The 20,185-nt window shown below is 39.5% G+C and overlaps 1 protein-coding gene across 2 annotated transcripts in view; it reads right to left on the bottom strand.

Moving 5' to 3' along the window:
- The window catches only part of LOC102372372 (cyclic AMP-responsive element-binding protein 5), a 131,197-nt gene that overhangs the window by 73,850 nt on the left and 37,162 nt on the right, over nt 1-20,185 (bottom strand). Inside the window, exons 2-4 of one of the 2 annotated variants that reach the window (XM_025198955.1) lie at nt 16,920-17,046; nt 14,901-14,975; nt 14,823-14,858 (exon numbers count right to left, since the gene is read on the bottom strand). In XM_025198955.1, coding sequence (XP_025054740.1) covers nt 14,823-14,858; nt 14,901-14,975; nt 16,920-17,046 — 238 coding nt within the window. Of the gene's footprint in view, nt 1-14,822; nt 14,976-16,919; nt 17,047-20,185 lie in introns of both variants that reach the window. The other variant, XM_025198954.1, reaches the window with a different exon arrangement.

Genomic DNA, 20,185 nt, shown 5'->3' on the forward strand with positions numbered 1-20,185 from the left:
TTCTCTTGTGGAGGCTGAAGAGGTCCAGGTGCCCCAGTCTCTCCTCATAGGGCTTGGTCTGCAAGCCCTTAACCATAGGAGTGGCCCTTCTCTGGACCCTCTCCAGATTATCCACATCCCTCTTGAAGTGTGGCGCCCAAAACTGCATGCAGTACTCCAACTGCGGTCTGACCAGCGCCCGATAGAGGGGAAGTATCACCTCCTTGGATCTGTTCGTCATGCATCTGATGATGCACGATAAAGTGCCATTAGCTTTTCTGATGGCTTCGTCACACTGCCGACTCATGTTCATCTTGGAGACCACTAGGACTCCAAGATCCCTTTCCGCTTCCGTTCCACCAAGCAGGTCATTCCCTAGGCAGTAGGTATGCTGGACATTTTTCCTCCCTAGGTGCAGCACTTTGCATTTCTCCTTGTTGAATTACATTCTGTTGTTTTCCGTCCACATGTCCAACCTGTCCAGGTCTGCTTGTAGTTGTTCCCTGCCCTCCGGGAACAATATTTTCTATGAAATATTCTCCATGAATATATATATAGAGAAGCTATAAAATTCTATATCATATTTTTAGAACTGTAATACAAAGATACAATAACTTTAAAACATACCCAGGGGAATATTTAATCTGTGATAAAAATTCTAACAACAGGGCTTGAGATAATAGAGGTTTGGGTTGTATCAATAGATTTGGGGTCAAATCCCTGTCACTTGTACCTATTTGATCCCTTCACATTCATGGGGATTAAAAGATCTGACTGACCTTGTGACCAGTCATGTTCTAGAAAATGATTCATGTGCAGAATCATGCTTTGTGTGGCTCTCACTGCAGGAGTAGGTAAGCTAAGGAAATGTCATGGAAGTGAGAACAGTACAGACTCAAGGCTATAAGAGAGTGTGCTAGAGTTGGAAGAAGATACATTCCAGTAGAGATGCTGGAGCAAATGTACAGGCTGAAGTAAATGACCAAGGCCAGGCTTCACAGGTGTTCCATATCTGTGTTTCCTTTCCTCTGAATATCCATAGAGTTACTCTATAAAAAGGATTTGACTTGGGCTTTGTGAAGGACATTAGATTAGCCTTAAATTTCCTGAGATTAACGCAATGATGTCCTGACCTTCCCAATATCATAAAGAAACATTTTGTTTTTATATTTTTAATTTTAAAATGGAACAATATACCTGGTGTTATTGGGAGTCCCAATATTCCAAATTTCAGCATGGAAGCAGAAATTTTCCTGTATGAATTCTCTCTGCTGATGTGTATATCTACAAGTTATTTGCATAATCCTTAAATTCCTTTGGGAATCTTTTATTCAACTACCTAATGCAAGCGGATCAAGCTTCTTGTCAAACTAATCCGCCACTAACACCATTTATAAGATAGACAATTCATTGTAAATTGGTACAGCAGAACAAATTTCCCATTGTTGAGATCAATAGAAGTCATCACTGACAGATGTTAATAAATGAGTTTTGGGTAATATGCAAAGCTTTTCAGTTATTTATTGATCCTCCATATTCTAAAGTATTTCAGGAGATTTAAATACTTTCTTAACAAAAGATAAATTAATGCACAGATAAATAGATTGATATAAAAGAAGCTAGACAGGCAAAGTTAAGATGTGTTTATACAGATTTAGAATCTGTTGTAAAAACACAAGCAATGAATATGGCTGGAAAAGAAGAAAAATAAGAAGGTAGACACTGACAGACTTTATTTAACAAATACAATTCTTTAAATTATCAATTTTTTAAATCTCAAAACTATATCCTCTGTTTCAATTATGGATTGAGAACTCATAGTTTTTATACATCTCCACCCATTAAGCTAAGGCTTTTGTGGGAGTTTCTGGGATTCCTAAGAATGAATGTTCATTTTAGTTATGAAGCGAGATAAACATATTTGTTGCAGGAACCCAAATGTGCTCTCATTCTCCTATCAGTACTACACCCTAAAACAACTATAAACATGCATCAAACCTGGAGCAAATCAAGAAATAACCAACATCTCTGCTCTTTCTATCATGTTGGTGCCAAGAACAAAGATCATTCTTAATCTTCCTAAATGATGTGTGCATCTCCATTAATAGTGGGAGAACCTAGGTCTAACCTCTCAGCAAACATTTATGCTGAACCACAAACAGTACATAAAGCAGGCTGTCATCTGAACCAGTAATGATGCTAGGTATTTTGGAAAAAAAATGTGAGAAGTTGGCACAGAGTAGCTAATGTCATATTTCTGTATATAGTGGTGTTCTGTCAGAAGCCAGACATATTAAAAATATTTATATAATTTAAAATAATTTGTACAGGTCTAGTAAAGTCTATTTTATGCTTTAGACTTTAATACATATTTAAACATTTGTTAGATCCCATTGGGCCCTGTGTATAACCTTGGCACCTGAGGGCAGTATTGAGGATATGCCATTACTAAACTTTTCATATTAGCATGAGTGTGAACTGAAATACCATAATAAAAATATAACAATATTTCTTGCAAACTTGAAAAGCAGCACTGGACTTTATATGTATTTCCAGATGGAGAACTAAAAATATACTTTATGTTTACATATATGCTCGGAGGCGGCTTTTAGTCTAATTTAAACATTCCAATATAATATGGCTTAAATTTAACAGACTGAATTATCCACAGGTTTAAAGAAAAACCTGACAAGTCTTGGCTCTGAGTCATTAGAAGCAGGTACATACACCTCTTACTGACCTGAAACAAAGGAAGCAATTCTCCATGATTGTTCAATATAATAGATGAATTATACACATCTTAGGAGATTTTCCTTGGTGTTACATAAAATAATTTATCTTTTAAAGATTATATAATAAATGCACATATAAAATAACGCTTAAAAATGGTAGTCATATACAGTCATAAGTCATACAAGAGAAGATGGTAAAATGTTGATGTATGACAAGACAAAGGAACCATGTACTGAAATCTAAGTAAAATTACAACATCAAAAATAGAGGGGGGAAATCAATGTTGGACACGCCCAACATTTATTACAACCAAGAAAAAGATGGTGGGGAGGAAAAATATTCTCTGATCTCCTAAATGGACAGTGTGGGGTTAAAGGGCATCAGCCAAGACCCTGCACGAGGGTCCTCCCTGCCCACCCAGGATGGCAGCACTGGCTGCGCGGGCAGTGGGGCTGTGGGTAAGAGCCATGGGTGATGGGAGACGTGCATGGGAATAAGGCAGTCACCACCCTCCTCATTGGAGGGCCAGGAGGCATGTGTGTGTATGTGTTATAAATACAAAACAAACAGAAAAAGGTTTTTTATGTCAGTAGTTTAAAATGCCTTGCACTATTATTAAATACCAGTTATTGGATTGGCATTGGTTGATATGGTTGGTTAATCATCGGCTATCGACATTGGTCAAGAAATTCTTTATTGGTGCACCCCTAATTTTTAAAATATTCCTGATCTATATCCATAATACTACCTCAGATTATTAAAACTGGAGAAATGTAAAAGTCTAAGGCTCCTGGCACACATTCATTTAAAGGCACACTAGGATCCCATCACCAGTCCCAACAATTGCACCTCCTGACACGACACATGTAAATGACGGGAAGTGCAATTTTGGGATTGAGGAATCTAGCTGTGCTATTTCTATTTGGGGGAGCTTGTGATCATGATCGCAAAACAGACAGATGCCAATATATATTTTCAGCCTCAGTCCCCTGCCCTGGAAACACTTGCATATCTAACTTTATTGTCTTGCAATAAATATATATTGTCTATATATATTTATATAAATATATTTATAAATGTCTTAGATAGCCTGGGTCCCCTGCACTGGAAACACTTGCATATCTATCTTTATTGTTTCACCATATATATAAATATATATAGGTAATATGTATATGGCGAGACAATAAAGATAGATATGCAAGTGTTTCCAGGGCAGGGAACCCAGGCTATCTAAGACATTTAAAATTACCTCCTTGGTAACTAGTTGAATATAAAAAAGATATGTATCGGGGTGTTGGTTGTAGCCATGTTGGCCTAAAAGACAGGCAGACAAGGGTAAATGTGCTATCTTTTATTAGACCAACTGAATAGCTGTAAAAATTATTCTTTACAACCTGTTGTGCACAAACACCCTTCTTCAGGCATAAGGAGACTCTTCTGGTGTTTGTGTACTCTCTTGGGTATATATGTAGGCATATGTCTGTCTTGTGAGACAATAGATGCGCACAGAATGAGGCATCAGCATATATTCCCTATATGCATGCATATTAGTTTCATGTATGCTATTGAAAGCAATTACAGTTACATTGGGAAACATCTAGGATAGTTTCTAAATACTCATCTTGTAACCATATCAGTGGGATATACTTTCATTCTTTATTTTTACACTTATTACGTTTTCCTTCATCTAAGCTTGGCCCCAAATTGTTGTGTTAAAGATGAACTTTCACACAATCGATGGGCAGTAGAAGTGATTCCATGAATTGTACTTTTCAATCCACTGGAAACACTTTAAATAACAAATGACAACCTGCACCACTGCATTGTTGCTTCAGGAATACTACTGAAACTGAGTAGACACTTACTGAAACTGAGTAATCAGAATCTGTTTTCATGTTTCAAACTGGGCATGCAAAAAAAAAATAAATGTCATAAATATTTTAAATTAGGCCCCCTCTACACATTATGCTTATGCTACAATTGATGTGTTAATTGTAGAATATACGGCAAGGGTGCTACATGTGCACCCAATACACACACACACACTTATATGTACATGTATATAAATGTATACATATAAATATTAGGGCTGTGCGAAACTTCAGGTGGCGATTCAATTCGGAGGAGATTCGGCCTGATTCGGTGGCTGAATCTCTGAATCTGAATCGAATCAGGGGACCAATTTAAAGGTCTGCATCAATTCCAAGCTCTCCAAATCTTCGGCAAAGATTTGGAGAGCTTTCATGAGTTGGGCAGTACCTGGTGGCTGCAGCAGGGAGCACTCCCCCAACCCCACCATGGGTGCCCCTGCCCACCCCAGCTCACTGGGGGAGCAAGGGGGGGTTTGGGGATTTGTGGAGAGCCCCTCATGCAGCGTGGGGCAGTAGGGATCAACCCCTGCCTGGCAGCACCTGCTGAGTCGGGGCTTTTTTTCCCCCCAAAATGCTTGGAGCTAGGGTGGGTGGGGCAGCCATTGCTGGGCTGGGAGAACCCCACCATGGGTGCCCCTGCCCACCCCAGCTCACTGGGGGAGCAAGGGGGGGTTTGGGGATTTGTGGAGAGCCCCTCATGCAGCGTGGGGCAGTAGGGATCAACCCCTGCCTGGCAGCACCTGCTGAGTCGGGGCTTTTTTTCCCCCCAAAATGCTTGGAGCTAGGGTGGGTGGGGCAGCCATTGCTGGGCTGGGAGAGGGGCAGGGGATGGGCCTGGCCTGGCTGATTCAGAGATTCGGCCAAATCGAATCAGGACAGTGATTCAAAATCACCTAATCAAATCATTCTCCCCCAAATTGACTGAATCTGAAGTGAATGCTAGCCACTTCGTACAATTATATATGAATATTATATACTATATAAATATATACATATAAATATACATGTATATGTACATACACACGTATATTTAAATATATAAATATATATATACACACACACACACGTTTATATGTATATATAGATGTGTGTGTGTGTGCACGCATGTGCGTACATATATATATATATATATATATATGAAAGACATGTACATGCCTGAGGAAAAACAGAATCTGACTTTATTAACCATTATTCCTAAAGGTCATAGGGCCATTCAGTAAGTACTTCTTAGTAGACTTCTTAGTAGACTAGACATATCCTTTACTGTTCGTAATCAGAATTAAAGAGGCATGTTGCCGCTTTGACTGACTAAGACACATTTTAGCTACCGGCTAGGAATACAAGCCATCAGCTAATCACTTGAAGTAATTAGAAGACATGTAACCTATAAAGATTTTATTTCCCAGCATGTTAATAAAACATCCATGATAAAGATGAGAGAAGCTGTTGACTGGAATCTTCTGAGCTGTGCTTTAACCCATATTGAAGTTATGTTTGTCATAACCCAAAGGTATGATTTTGTGTGTGCTTCGGCACTAGAATTATTCCCGCTAAATTGCAGCTTCATTGCATGGTGGAGTTTTCTGCTGCAGAGGAGAACCCCGGTGCAAGGGAGAATTTCCCGCCAATTTGTAGCTTTATTTGCAGGGTGCATTTCTCAAGTTGCAAGAGAAATGCACGGTGCAAAGGAGTTCCCGCCACCCGCATGCAAATTTGTTCTCCGCTATTGGCTAGTTCTAAATTATTCCCACGTGGCGGCTAACGATTGGCCTGTTAGCCATATAAGAGGCTTGAGCGGTTTCCACCCAAGCCGAAGAGGACTCCACATCCATCTCGTGGGGACTCTGGGTACACAGCAGGGTAACAGAAACCCTGTGTGAGATTCAGAGGAGTTTGGCGACCTGATCCATCGCCCACCTCTTTCCGTCTTCGAGCAATAATTTTCTATAAGACGTATCTACGAAGTTTTTATTTCGGTGGCGCGCTTGTCCAGGGCATCCGGAGCTCTGTTTCCGTGGAGCCTAGCAAACTCCACGTGGTTGTTCGTGTTGTTTTTTGTTTGTAACTGCAACTCAAGCAAGTTTTCCAGCCTGCACCGCCACCATCTTCGGTGTAAGTAAACAATCTTTAAATCTACCATTACAAGTCCGTGCCTAATTCTAGCGTGTCGCCCGTTCTCTCCGACCCAGCGTGCCCGGGCTGCTGGCCACAGCCCGCGCGGCGCGAAAAAGGGCCCGGCTTACACCCGGCCCGCACAATGTTAACCCATACTGAAGTTCATAACCCCTATGAAATAAGCTGTTGTAAAACTAGGATACATAATACAGAGGATATAACTAACTAAACTGTATCATTATAGTCTGTCTGCAGTGCACAGCTGAAAAGGTTATTCATGGACTTTCATACGCTAACAGCTCAGATAAACATTTAATAGGCCAATAATTTGCTAGTAAAAACAGCAAGTATAGCAAAATAAAGTTAGATAAGCAAGTGTTTCCTGGGCAGGGGTCCAGGCTCTATAAGCCATTTAAAATTACCTCCTGGATAACTAGCTAAATGTAAATAAGAAACGTTTTACTAATTAATATCTTGAAGACAGTGTATCCCCCTATTACTGCTAAAAAATATTATTGTCCGTATTTTAAAGAATCAAATAGATGAGAGATACAAATACATGAATGTCTCTTCAAACATAACAGCTTAATTTTGCAATTCATTCTGCAGAATTGCTTTCCAGTCCTGGTTTGGTTTTGGTTAAAACTATTTGAAAAAAAGTGATCTCATGAGATATCAAACAAAAGGAAAGGAATATGCAGCACAAGGAAACCCAGTCTTACAAGACTTCCATCATTTGGAATGACAGAGACATTATAAAAATCAGTTAAACTCTGTAAATCCTGTCATTTTGTACTAAAATCTCATGAAAGTAGTTCATGTTATTTCACTGCCTTTAATTTAAGTCACACCTTAACCTTCTTTTGGCTTTGAATACAAACCTGAAGATAAACTTACTCTGGAACTAGATGTCTAAAACAGTGGGGACCAACCTCTTGGCAGGAGTGTCACACCCGCACTTTCTCCAAAAACAACTGGCCAAGGGAAGGAAATCCATCTGCTGCTCTGCTTTCTGTTTCCTGCCCTGTGCCTCCTGCCCCTTCCCTGACCTGCTGCGTGCCACACACAGAGCCTGCCAGTGCCACTTGTGGCATGCATGCCATAGTTGGCCACCGTCGGTGTAAATGTTTTCCTAGATTTTGTATGATCTATCCATGACTTTTGTATGGTTAGTTATAGCAACTATAAGTAAATTCAACTCTAAGGCGAGTGGGATGATTTAACAGAAATAACCCTGAGGTAGAAGTAAAAAACTCATGTGTTCTCATCTCAGCTCTGTCACTGACAAGTGGTTTGACCTTTAGGAAGTCACTTCTCTTCCTCAATTTTTTCAACTGTAAAACTGTAATAGTATTTACTGAAGATGAATATTATCAAGATTATAAAAACAATTAGTGGCTAATACCTTCACTGTGCCTTGAAAATGCCTGCGAACTGTATATTGTGCAGAAAAACATTTTTTGAATAGCTTTTTGTGGAGAGAATGTGCTTGATAAGCCTGATAAGTTTCCTCCGTAGGTAAAACCTGTAGCTGCTGATGCATTAAATGTACTCCCCCACCTCTAAGAGGATTTATGTTGTGATTAGACATACTGTACATCTCAAGCAAATGCCAGACAGCCCAAAATGCAAAACAACTTCCATTATGTTGGAAAGTGAAAGCTGTACAAATTCCAAGCAAAACCCTCAATTATATCTATTTGAGGAATGTTGTGTTACTTCCCCATAGCACAGCTTTTTTTTATAATTTCCATTTTTCCTGGCTTTGCTGCCATAAGGAGCTGCTTTTATTTTCACTGGTTCTCACAAGCAACTTTACATGAACAGAAGAGTTCAAAACTAGACTAGTGACACTATGAGTACAGCTCTATTCGATCCCAGTCTTTCAAACTTTAGAACAAAAAAAACCCCAAACCAAAACAAACAAACAAACAAACAAAAAAATAAGATCCAGCAGCTCTTGTGTTTGGTTTGCTGATAACTCAAGAGAGGAAATACTGGGATTTTATTTCACTTATTGCTATGGTTGCAAAACCAGAGTTGACACTGGAGGAAAATGGAGAAACATATCTATGAAGACAGTAAATCCTATGAGAAAACAAACAGTAGTGGAAAGACAGAAAAGAAAGCAGGAAGTTAGTTGGTATTGGGGCAGAGAGAGGCAATTACAATACCCAACTGAATGAATGGAAGCAGCCTAATAACAATCCAAGTTCTTTTAGTGAAATAATACTGATAAGATCACTGGGAATAAAGTGACACAAAGTAAAAAAAAATGCTAGGAATCATTACAACTCATGGCAGCTACAAGAAAGGCAATTTTTACACACTTGGTACAGGTTTCCCTTGCTTTATGCAGGTTCTGTACGTGTGAATTTGCTCTTATGCGATGACCCTTTTTATACGAAAAATCCATAGATGTTTGGGACAAAAGGGACCTCAGCTGATCATTGAGTCTGACCCCCTGCCCAGGGCAGGAAAGAGCACTGGGGTCATATGACCCCAGCCAAGAGTGCTGGGGTCAGATGACCCCCGCCAGGTGCATGTCCAGTCTCCTCTTAAAGACCCCCAAGATAGGGGAGGGCACCACCTCCCTTGGAAGCCTTTCATATGGCAACCCTTACCATAAAGAAGTTCTTCCTGATGTCTAACCTAAATCCACTCTCCGTCAGTTTGTGGTCATTGTTCCTAGTTACTCCAAGGGGTGCCCTGATAAACAGAGCATCTCCTATTCCTTGCGCCCCCCATAATGAATTTGTAGGCAGTCACAAGATTGCCTCTCAGCCTTCTCTTGCAGAGGCTGAAGAGATCCAGGGCCTTGTTATATGCAAAGTAAAGGCACTCTTATGTGATCAGTATGGTGGAAGCCTGCAGTCAGTTGCTTTGTGTGGTGCATTGTGGGAGTGACACCATAGGTGGAAGAAGAAAAAATTATCTTGTGGGGGCTGAGCAGGGTGGCGGTGCCTGGTCTGGGCTGCAGCAACGGCCCCTGCAGCCCGGGCCAGTGCCCCAGGAGCTGTGAGCCATGAAGCTGTTTGGCAGCAGCACCCATGACTGCTTCTCAGGGCAGCTTGTGCCCGTGCTTCTGGAGCTGCAGCTGTGCTTGTCTGTACTATCTGCTCTTGGTGAGTACCAAAATTGTCTTGTAAAAGTGGTAGAAATGGGTCTGGAGGTCAGTACAGTCGAGTTCTTGGAACATATCCTTATTTGTTACATTGTAAAATGGGTTCTCTTTATGCAAATTTGAGTTATGTGCGATTTTCCAGGAACACATGTATAGCATAAAGTGAGGGAAACCTGTATAAGTGAGATCACATGCTCAGCACGTATTCAGTTTTCTACAACTAAACAAGCTGTCTTCTCCATTCCATTTTTGGAGCCACTCTGGGTTTAAGAAGAATTAGGTTCTACTGAGTTTAGTACCATAATAGTACCATAGTACTACTATGGTAGTACTAGCATGCCACCATAATAGTACCATAGTACTTGTAGGCATGATGGGTACATGGTTTTGTTACAGTAAACAATTCAAAATGTCCTTAGCTTTACCAGTAATATTACCACCTCATTGCACTGTAAGAAATATGGTACTATCTAAAAGGCAAGACTATTGAATTTTGTCTACAATATTTTTTTCACCTTTCAGCAGTAGCTACAATGCCTCAAATGAGTTAAGAACAGAAAAAAAAAAAATCAGACTTTTTCCAGAAGTCTGCACTTTGGGCCACTGTAACTAACGAAGCTAAAAGTGGGGACTGTATTTGACTGTGGAAGGCTAAAGAGGATATTTAGAAAGCCAGCTTACCATTAATAATTTTCCCCTTCCTTATGGACTTACTCCTTCTGTGGATAGAAACTGCCACATAGTTTTTTTCTGTCATTACTATTTGGCTTACTACTACTCCAAGAGCACAAACCCTAGCACATAACTCCATGTATGCACAGCTTGATGAAAAAAGGCTAGTGAACTGCTGCTAGGAGGAAGCACTGCAGAAACACAAAGGCTACATTTTAATTATATGTTGTAAACCTAGGGAAAAGTTTACCAATGTAAATAATATAATAATTAAATCATTTCAAATATGTTGTAATAAATAATTTATCAAGTTTAGATGAACTTGCACTTTTCAGTTAGGCTGTTCTGATGATCAACTTATTCTTGATCTTTACTTCAATTCTAGCATGATTTCTAATATTATAGCCATGACTACTGCAAAAAGATTAGTGCTTTCAACCATTTGAAAGCTGGTGGTCCAAGTTTTCACAATATATATATGCAATTCATTTCACTAAAAAAATTATTGTGATAGCAGCTCTTTAAATTAGGTTAGAATTGTGAACTCTTGTATATCTGATTCTGGTACAGCAAATACTCTTCATTTTTGGCACTGATGGTTAACAACATATCAGACTGGAGCTAAGAAAATGTTTGAACATGAATGTCTCTAAAGTAGCAAGTCCACCTAGCTGTAGTGCGATATGCGAGCAGATAATATGATTACAAATGCAGGGTCAAGCATTCAAAGCCCATCAAATGTTATCATATACAAGAATATGCTAATATGCTTGACACATTATTTTACACGTCTTTAGTTATATTTTTCTTCTAATCATCTAGTTGTATTAATCAGTGGTTGCTGATTTTGTTTGTTTTGGGGGGAGAGCATGAAGGCTTCAGTCTCAGGACTCTAAATCAATATTGCTTTCTTGTTAGATTTAGAGATTCATTTATTCATTAGCTATGGCAGTTTTAGAGCATTATGTGATACGCTGAATGAAAGACATACCATAACATAAATTGCAAATTGTTGTACTACATTAAATCAATTCTAACATATTAGCTATAGTAGATTAATATTTCAATCAGTATAGTTTAACTTACAGATTTTTTTTTAAAAGCTAATAACTTTGGTCAGAAAGTTTTGCTTCTACAAACTGCGGAAAGATAAAACTATTTAAAAAATATGCATTTGTTCCCCATGCTTTCAAACAATGATTTTGAACTGGTCACTAGGATGAAGTTTTTAGGAAGTTTTGCCTTTTCTGCTGAAAAGCCTATGTATGTGTTATGCACAGACAAATTATTTATTAACATTCATTTTACAGGAGCAAGGAAGGTCATTGGATAATTATAACTATAGTAAGGGCCAAATCCTTTTTGCAGTATCCACTGAAGCCATGGGCATGAAGTCAAGCAAGGATTTGGCTTGCTCTAAAGAGATGCCTACAGTGGGATTTACATGGCACTGTTGAAAGAAGTAAACATTCCTGTCGGTTCAGAAAGAATAGTAATCCTCCTGCCATTGACTTCAGAGGCAAATGGATCAGGCCAAAAGTCTCTAGGACTTCTCTGGTTACCAAAAGCTGCGTGTTTGACTTTTGTGTAGTGCCTGATATGTATATACCTCACAGTGCACAGCCAGCTAAACAACACATATGCAGAGATAGGTATCACTGATAATAGCATTAATAGGTTTTGCAAACATCTGAAACTCATTCCTAATGAAAGAATCAGTTTCATGCCCTCATCTTCCACTGATTTCAACTTGCTGGAGGTGCTCAACACTTAATACAATTAAGACTTTGCATAAGGGGAAAATTGTGACGTTTACTAACAGACAGTGTAACAATAAAAAAAGACGATGCAGATTTTAAATCAGTTAACTTAGTTTCAAGGAATATTTTCTTTCTGTATACTTCCTCAGTCTTCTTCCTTTTTGGGTTAATGAAAGTGGTTGTTATGCTATATGGACACTTAATCATGGATTAATTATATACAGCTTTTAATATAAATCTACTATAAAGCATAATGTACAATATTTACAAAAACACATTTTTTAAAAAAGGAAGGCCTGGGAACTATAAATGGTGCCTCTATTCTAGGCTAATATACGTGCAGCTTCTCTTCATAAAGCCCCTACAGAAGCAAGGAGAGGAGGCATCAAGAATAGTTTGTTCAGTGGGGAGGGGGGTTTGTACCACATCCTAGCTGCAAACAGATCCCAGGATAAAATTGATTTAATCCTTAAAACCATGTCCGTTATCCTGGCATAAATCCTAAAAATGTTTCCCAGACAAAAGATAGTAACAGTTACAAAGTTTATCCCAGGATATAGCAAAGTACATCTGTACAGTTATCCCAGGATAGCATCACTGAATCAAAGGCACAAAAGCAGCATGGCATTCAGCTGCTCAATAAACCCTGATTAGAAGGGTGATGTGTGGATTTACCAATGCTGGGATATTTTTCTGGGATAAACAGAGATACAACTTATCCAGGTATAAATATAACATCTGTTCCTAGCCCTTGAAACTAATATCAACCTTAGTCTGAAAGAGCAATACTTTTATATATCAGAGTCAAGGACAAAAAAACCTTATCCATATTAATAACTAATTTGCTTTCAAGTGTAGATATTAAAGGGCAGAATTTACACCACATATACCCATAATTTATTTTTCTTTTTAAGTAACCTAACAGTTCCAGTAAAAAAAAGACAGGGTGGGGGAGTGTGGGAGAGATGAACACTGCAGAACCATTAGTCCCCCCAAGTGGATGCCAAATTTGGATTTATTCAGCCAAGAAGTATTTGGTTTGGCTTGGCATTACTTGGCTTATAAAAACATTTGCCCATTCCAAAAAGCATTAACAAGCTCTGCTGCAGATGCTGTTGCCATTTGGCATGTCACTGTTGCTGTGTGGCACAGCAGAGAGAGAGACCTCTTGACCACAGATTTTGCTTGGCTGATGTAGCCAACATTTTTGGCTACATCTGCTCTCCTGGCCAACTGGCTGCATGCTTACAGAGTGTGGTTTTAAACAGAGTGTTAACAAAGCGTAGGTTAACAGCCTAATCCAAACTAGTAGTGAGGGAAAGGTGTGACCTATCAGGTCTATGGAAAAAGAATAACCTAATGTATTTTCTGGCTTTATAATGTACAGACAGTGTTTGTAGCATATGCTGTGCCTGTTGACAAGCAAACATTTTTCTTTCCCTTGGGATGGATGACAGTTTTAAAAATAGGCCCTGTATCAGCTGTATAAGCAAGAAAATACAAGCATGTGATGGCATAACACACATTGCATTTTGTAGGGCAGATTTTCCTCTTACTTAAAAGAGAAACCTAATCAGTTACAGTTTCCTCTTACTTACAAGGAAATCTAATAAGTTACAGAAAGTCAGATTAAATGACTTTTAAGGAATGCACTGGTATAATTCCATTGACTTCACTGAGATCAATCCTGGTTTACACTACAGTGAAGGAAGAATCAGTATTAAGGTATTTTGAAAAGAAAACACACACATTTAACCTAAAAGCCTGTGACTGTGCATTTACAGTTACCATCACACAACTCAATCACATTTCAGTTATAATGCAAAAATACACTGATGAACATCACCATATTAGATCTGTATGTTTCTATGAATGTGTGCAAGGTGTGGGGATTTATATATTCACTTTTGATGTGAGTTATTGTTTGTGCACACAGATCCTCTGCCTAATATAGAGAAGTTTGATCTCACAAATAACTTCATAAATGTTCCTCTTTCTTTTACAATTGAAATGTATTTTTGTTAAAACTATGACATTTTGACAACTGCACTAACTATGCTGCACTCAAAAAAAATAGTCCTGGTTTTCCAAGCATAGTTCAGTCTGTGCTTCCAACACTGTTCTCTGACATCAGCTCCACATGGCATGTGCCATCTGGAAAAAATCAGATCCTGTGCACACTCCTCCCAGGCACCTTTTATTCCAGCCATTGTTTACCTACAACTTTTTTTAGCCCAAGTTACCATTTGCAGCTATCATTACAGAACAAGCCAGACCATTGCTGACGTTCCACTAATCTGCACCAAAATTCCCATTAAACTTTGTAAGGATCAGATGGCCTACTCTTTTAAAATTCAATTTCATTTCCCCCAGAGTCAATGGAGACTGGTGACATCTGAAAGTGCGTGAGCTTAATTGACATATGTATCTGAGTCCCAATTTACAGCAGCAGGGTAAAATCACATGATGCATGATTAAGAATGAGGTAAGCAATGCCTGGCTACTGCTTGGTGAAAAAAAAAAAAAAAAAAAAGCATAAAAACAGATTTCACAATTGTTTCTCCTTACCATTTTGGCTTCTGAATGCATTGGAGGGACTTGGGGGGAAGCAGAGGGATTATTGAGGTTTGGACCTTGCATCCCCAGTGAAGCACATGGATTATTGAGGTTTGGACCTTGCATCCCCATTATATTGGAGTTCATTGACATCTGTCGCTCCATCTTCAAAGAGAAGAAGAAAGAAAGGAATTAACACAAAAAAGCCTAAAGATATTATCATGAACATATGTTCAGTTTCTCTTTAAATGGACACAGCTTTATTTCTTTGAGTCTTCACTAAAACAAACTGTTTCATGAATTGCTTGTGTGTGTATTGTCAGAATCCATCCTGCAAAATCTGAGTCAGTTAAAAAAGACTTTCTACAAAACAAACATATCAGCCACCCAGGTTTGAGCTTTTTGTAATGATTTTTCCCCCTTTAGTATAACAACACTCTGAGTTAAGTGATTCTAAAAGCACTGCTGTATAAAATTGTGGCTTCTGCTGTCACTGTAGCTGAACTGAGCTTGTTTCAAACATAAATACAAATGCATGATCTAGAGTGCATGGAAAATTAGTTTGGGATTTTTTTTTCTTCTTACTGAGACTGCTCAAGTTAGGAGCATTTCCTATATGCTCTAGGTCTCTTTGGTGAAGCTTTCGTGCATGATTATTGCAGCAAAATAAAACAACAAGCCCTAGCAACCCTTTAGAAGTTTCCTTTTACGAACTTTCCTTTCCTAATGTCACCTTAACAAATTTAGAAGATAACTAGAAATGATAAAAAAATTACAGATTAAAAGTGTTTCATGATAATGTTTTTCCTGAAGAGATATGCCATAGGGGCTTTATTATTTATCTGATGATCCAGATTCACACCTGTGGATGAAGAGGGAACCATTTGAAATCCCTGATTCAGGGTCAGATTGGTACTAAAAATGGATATTCATTCTATTTGGGAATCAGACAAGGAAAGGTGTGTAGCAGAGACCACTTCTTGGTATGTGCTGGCTAACTTTCAGTTTAGGAAGACACCCATTATGGACAGAGGCCCAATCTGGGTAAATCAAGCCCATTGTTCTCTTCTTCTACCACTAGGGCGCTTCCAGACGATCATGCATGTACAGTATGCAGCACCACAGACCTGTCTGCGCTGCAGCACGTTACACATGCCACACATGCAGGTGTTCCCCACGGTGCTAATTTGCAAAATGGGGGTTTTATTGATGCCAGTAGACCAGCCGCTCCAGCCCACCTGGGGCAACATGCCACATGCCAGAGCACGTGTGTATGGGCGTTCCCCAGGGACAAGTAGCAGGGGCACATATTGTGCCGCTGCTGTTTGTCCCCAGGGAAACACTCATGCCAGCCTTAGAATCAGATCAAATAGCACCCTTTCTTTCCAAGAGGTGGAGAGACATACTTCATTTTAGGGATAACATAAACATTTACAAGGGGCTTTTTTCCCAATGCTGATTGGCAGCGAAAACCTTGTTTTATATTCTAATGAATATAGTAATTTCTTTCATTGAGAATATGCAAGTAAATGCAGTACTGTGAAAAGCAGCATCTAACAAAGTACTGCATACCTTCTAGAAGATGGTAACTGTTCCCATCTTCCAGTAAGTCAATGGAAACTGATGGTGAGCAACAATCCTTCAGGTCTGGGTTTTAATTTAGTGAAAATGAGTAATTTAGTGAAAAAGAATGAATCGCAATTCTTCACATTGACTGACCACATCCTAGCATGAAAGATCACATTGCAATAACGCATGCATTTTTCCATTAAGCGACTGATTCTGACTTAATACTTATGCAACTCCATTGTGCCCAGTGGAAATACTCTTGATGTAAATGAAGTAAGTTAGATTACTATCAGGGCCAGAAACCCTAAGCACAAAAAGGGTCTGGATCTAGTCTCACATAAACTGAGGTTAATGGAGTTACACCAATTTTACTTTAAACTCGGTAAAGTAGCTCTTCATTTGAATCAGTTTATTTAAGCTCAAAATTAGATAAAAATCTGAATTCACTCTTTTGAGTCAATACATTTTCACCTTTTAGAATTCAATAGATTATTTTCCTCTGATAATGCCTCATATAGTATTAAAACTTGTATAACTTACTGGCATTAGTACTGCAGAAGATCCAGGCATGGTGGGATTGGGCAGGGTTCCAGGCATAGAGGCAGGCATAGGCTGTCTTTGTCTGTTATGTAGGTGCAGTAGTGAAGACAGAGAACCTGGGACAGGCCTAGGAGAAAAGGAGAAAATGCTGTCACTGCCTATGGAGACTAAATCAGTGTATTGTATTATCAGAAACAACTAAGGACAACTACGTAGAGCAAGGAAACAATGTGTGCCACTGACCAAAAATCTGTATACGAGAAAGTATTAAAGTAACAATAAAAAAGGCAATCTGGTTTCTTTTTTTTTTTGCGCTTTGTAATAAATACGGGTTTATTTCCTGAGAAGCATCTTACTAAGGTTCTATGCTCAATGCATTGTTGTAAGTTTTACACTCATACAATATTTTGTGATAGTTAAGTAGATCATCACAGCCAACTAACATGCTAAATAAATGTAGAAATTTTGTCAGCTGCAAGTTATTTTATACTGAACATTTTTAACTGTCATACACACAAACAAAAAACTTCTAAAGCTATAGTCCTAATTTACATGCCATTCTGCCACTCACAGCAAGCAAAATGGAAAAAGTTAGAAGAAAACCTAATAAGTTACAGAGAGTCAGATTAAATGACTTTTAAGGAATGTAAAAATGGTAGAATGACTTAATGCTGGCAAAAGGAGTTAAAGGGATTTAGAAGGGTTTTTACAACTAGATCTGGGGGGAAAAAAGCCTAGAGAGAAAACAGACCCATTAACAGATGAGAAGGCTCAAGAAACAAATGGATTCAAAAATAGTTTGGGTTACTCTTTAATAATGCACTTTAAGAAAAAAAATATCTGGACATTCAAAATAATCACTTAAAAATACGTAGACAACAAATAGAAAAAAAATCAAACAGTGCAAATCATATATTATTATGAGTTTTAGGAAAATTAATTAAGCTTCTCAGCTATGTCTAAGAGGTCACAGCAAAGTTTTGAGTTGCTTGAAGTTTTCTGAAAAGAAAATGTAGTGTTAATTTTCAAAAACCAGGAAAAACAGCCATCCAGTGGACAATAAATAAGACCAGTGCAATTATGGATGGCAGAGAGAGATTCACAAACCACTAGGCACATGCAATATCACATTTAAGTCACTGACAAATAAATACTGATAATACTATTGGAAAGAACAATCAGAAAAGGATGTAAATAATTAGTTGATGGGACTGATTGATAGTTTAGTAAGCAACCTTTATGGGGTAAGAAGAGTCTACAGATATTTGAAGCATATAAATATCAAAGATGTTATTCAAACCTAGCAGATGCACACTCTGCTTTAATAAAGGGTCCACAGCCAGTCACCAGATCTCCCATAGGGCATGAATAAGTATTTGCTTACTTTAAGCCAGCCAAACCTAAACCAGGAATAGCAAGTGCAGATGAATGCAGGGGGAGCTGGTTGGTCTGTGTGAAGAGGGGAAATGGGTCCATGGGGGCAGGGGTGGGGGTTGCCCAGTCCAGAGGTAGGGGGGGCACTAAAAATAATGAGGTAGAGTTGGGGAGGGTAGGAATAGCACAACCCCAGCCTGGGGCAAGTGGCTGGGTTTTCTTATGCGTGGAGGTGTGCTGTGAATGTGTATAGGCATTTACTAGACCAGGTTAACCCATTTTTAGATTGGGTAAATCAAGGTTGATCTAAATTTAATTCATCTCCTGAGATGAACTAACTTTAGATTGGGCACATGCTTTTTAGTGTACTTTAAAGCTCGTGAACACTCCTTCATGCCTGGGCATTTAGATTGACCTAACCAAGTTTAGGTCAATCTAACTGTAAAGCTTGTAGGTACCCATAGGCTGTATTTGTACTACTTGTGAGAGAGCAGAAAGATGAGTAGTGCCTGTCTTCTTTAATGTATGAATTTTCTCCAGTGCCTAATGCAGCTTCCCCTGCCTCACTAGGCATCTACACATGTAATTAATGCACCTGAATTTTCTGTGAAGAAAATTCTTATCTGTGAAGAAAATTCAGGTTCATTTAAGCACTCCCAGGCACACGTCCACTCATGTGCTTCTGCTGGGAGCAAATTTGCTCTCAATGGGAGCAGTTCAGTCCAGGGCTGCTCCTGTCCCCCTGCCCTGATCTGCCCCCCCTGCAGCAGCCAGGGGGAACCCCAGCATCCTCCGGGTTCCAGCCCCAACCTAGCCGGGGCAAGGGGGTCAGGCCTGGGCTCCAAGAAGCTGGGGGCAGCTGTCCAGCAGTGGGAAACAGCTCCAAGCCATGCGGAGCATGAGATTGCAGCCTGACTCAGCAGCACCGGCTTGAGGTGATGGCCCATGCCCAATTATGGGGGTGAGCAGTGCCAGGAATAGGGAGGAGCCATGGGGAGAGGGAAGCAGCTCCAGGACTGGGGGAGATGTACAGAGAAGCAGCACCAGTCCTTAGCACCGCTTCCCCCTTGTGTTTCCTTTCCCAGACCCCGGCATCTCCCCCCTGGTCCCAGCACTGCTCAGCTCCTGGCTCCCCCCAGGTACAGGCAGAGAGCAAGAACTGGCTGGATTGTGTGCTGCAGGGGCAGGGTTGAGGGGATGGGGGAGCTCTTTGAGAAAGATGAGGAAAGAGAAGCTGAGAAACTTGATCTTTATTTGGCTTTCTTAACCTGTAGGAAGTGAGGGAAGCTATCTTACTGGACAGAGAACTGAATCTATGTACTCTAGAGGGCAATCCAGAACTAGCAGAAGGATGGACTGCAAAAATCCTTAAAGGCCTTTCCTATCCCTAAGTTCGGCAGCTGTATGTGAACACTACAGAGTCACAGAAAACTCTTATTCAATAACATGTTGGTTGATTTTCAGTGCAACCAAACTAAAACAAGTACCATGACAACAGCTCACACCCCTACTACTCAGCCACTCTGTGACAGTCCAATATACAGGCCTTTTGTACAACTCACCAGTTTTGTAATAACCTTAGGTGTTAGGCTGTTTGACAGAAACTTATTTTGGCCTGACCTATGCAATTTGTGCAAGTGATCCTCAGGGGACTACACAGTTTGAATTTTGCTTATGTGTTCCAGAGCCAAAAATGTTTCTGAAATTGATTTAATGAGCCTGGGAATATGGGACTAAAGCAAAAGGGAATGATTTGTATTTATTAAAATGGCAAATAAGCTACCTCGCTGTCCCCAGTCCCACCTTTTATGTTGTTTGGCTTTGTGGGTCTGCATATGCTTTACATGTTGTGACGTTTTTAAATTTAACCCCCCCTCCCCAGTATTTTCAGG

This window comes from Alligator sinensis, unplaced genomic scaffold, assembly GCF_000455745.1.
Source record: "Alligator sinensis unplaced genomic scaffold, ASM45574v1 scaffold29_1, whole genome shotgun sequence".
In the NCBI taxonomy this organism is placed as follows: Eukaryota; Metazoa; Chordata; order Crocodylia; family Alligatoridae; genus Alligator; species Alligator sinensis.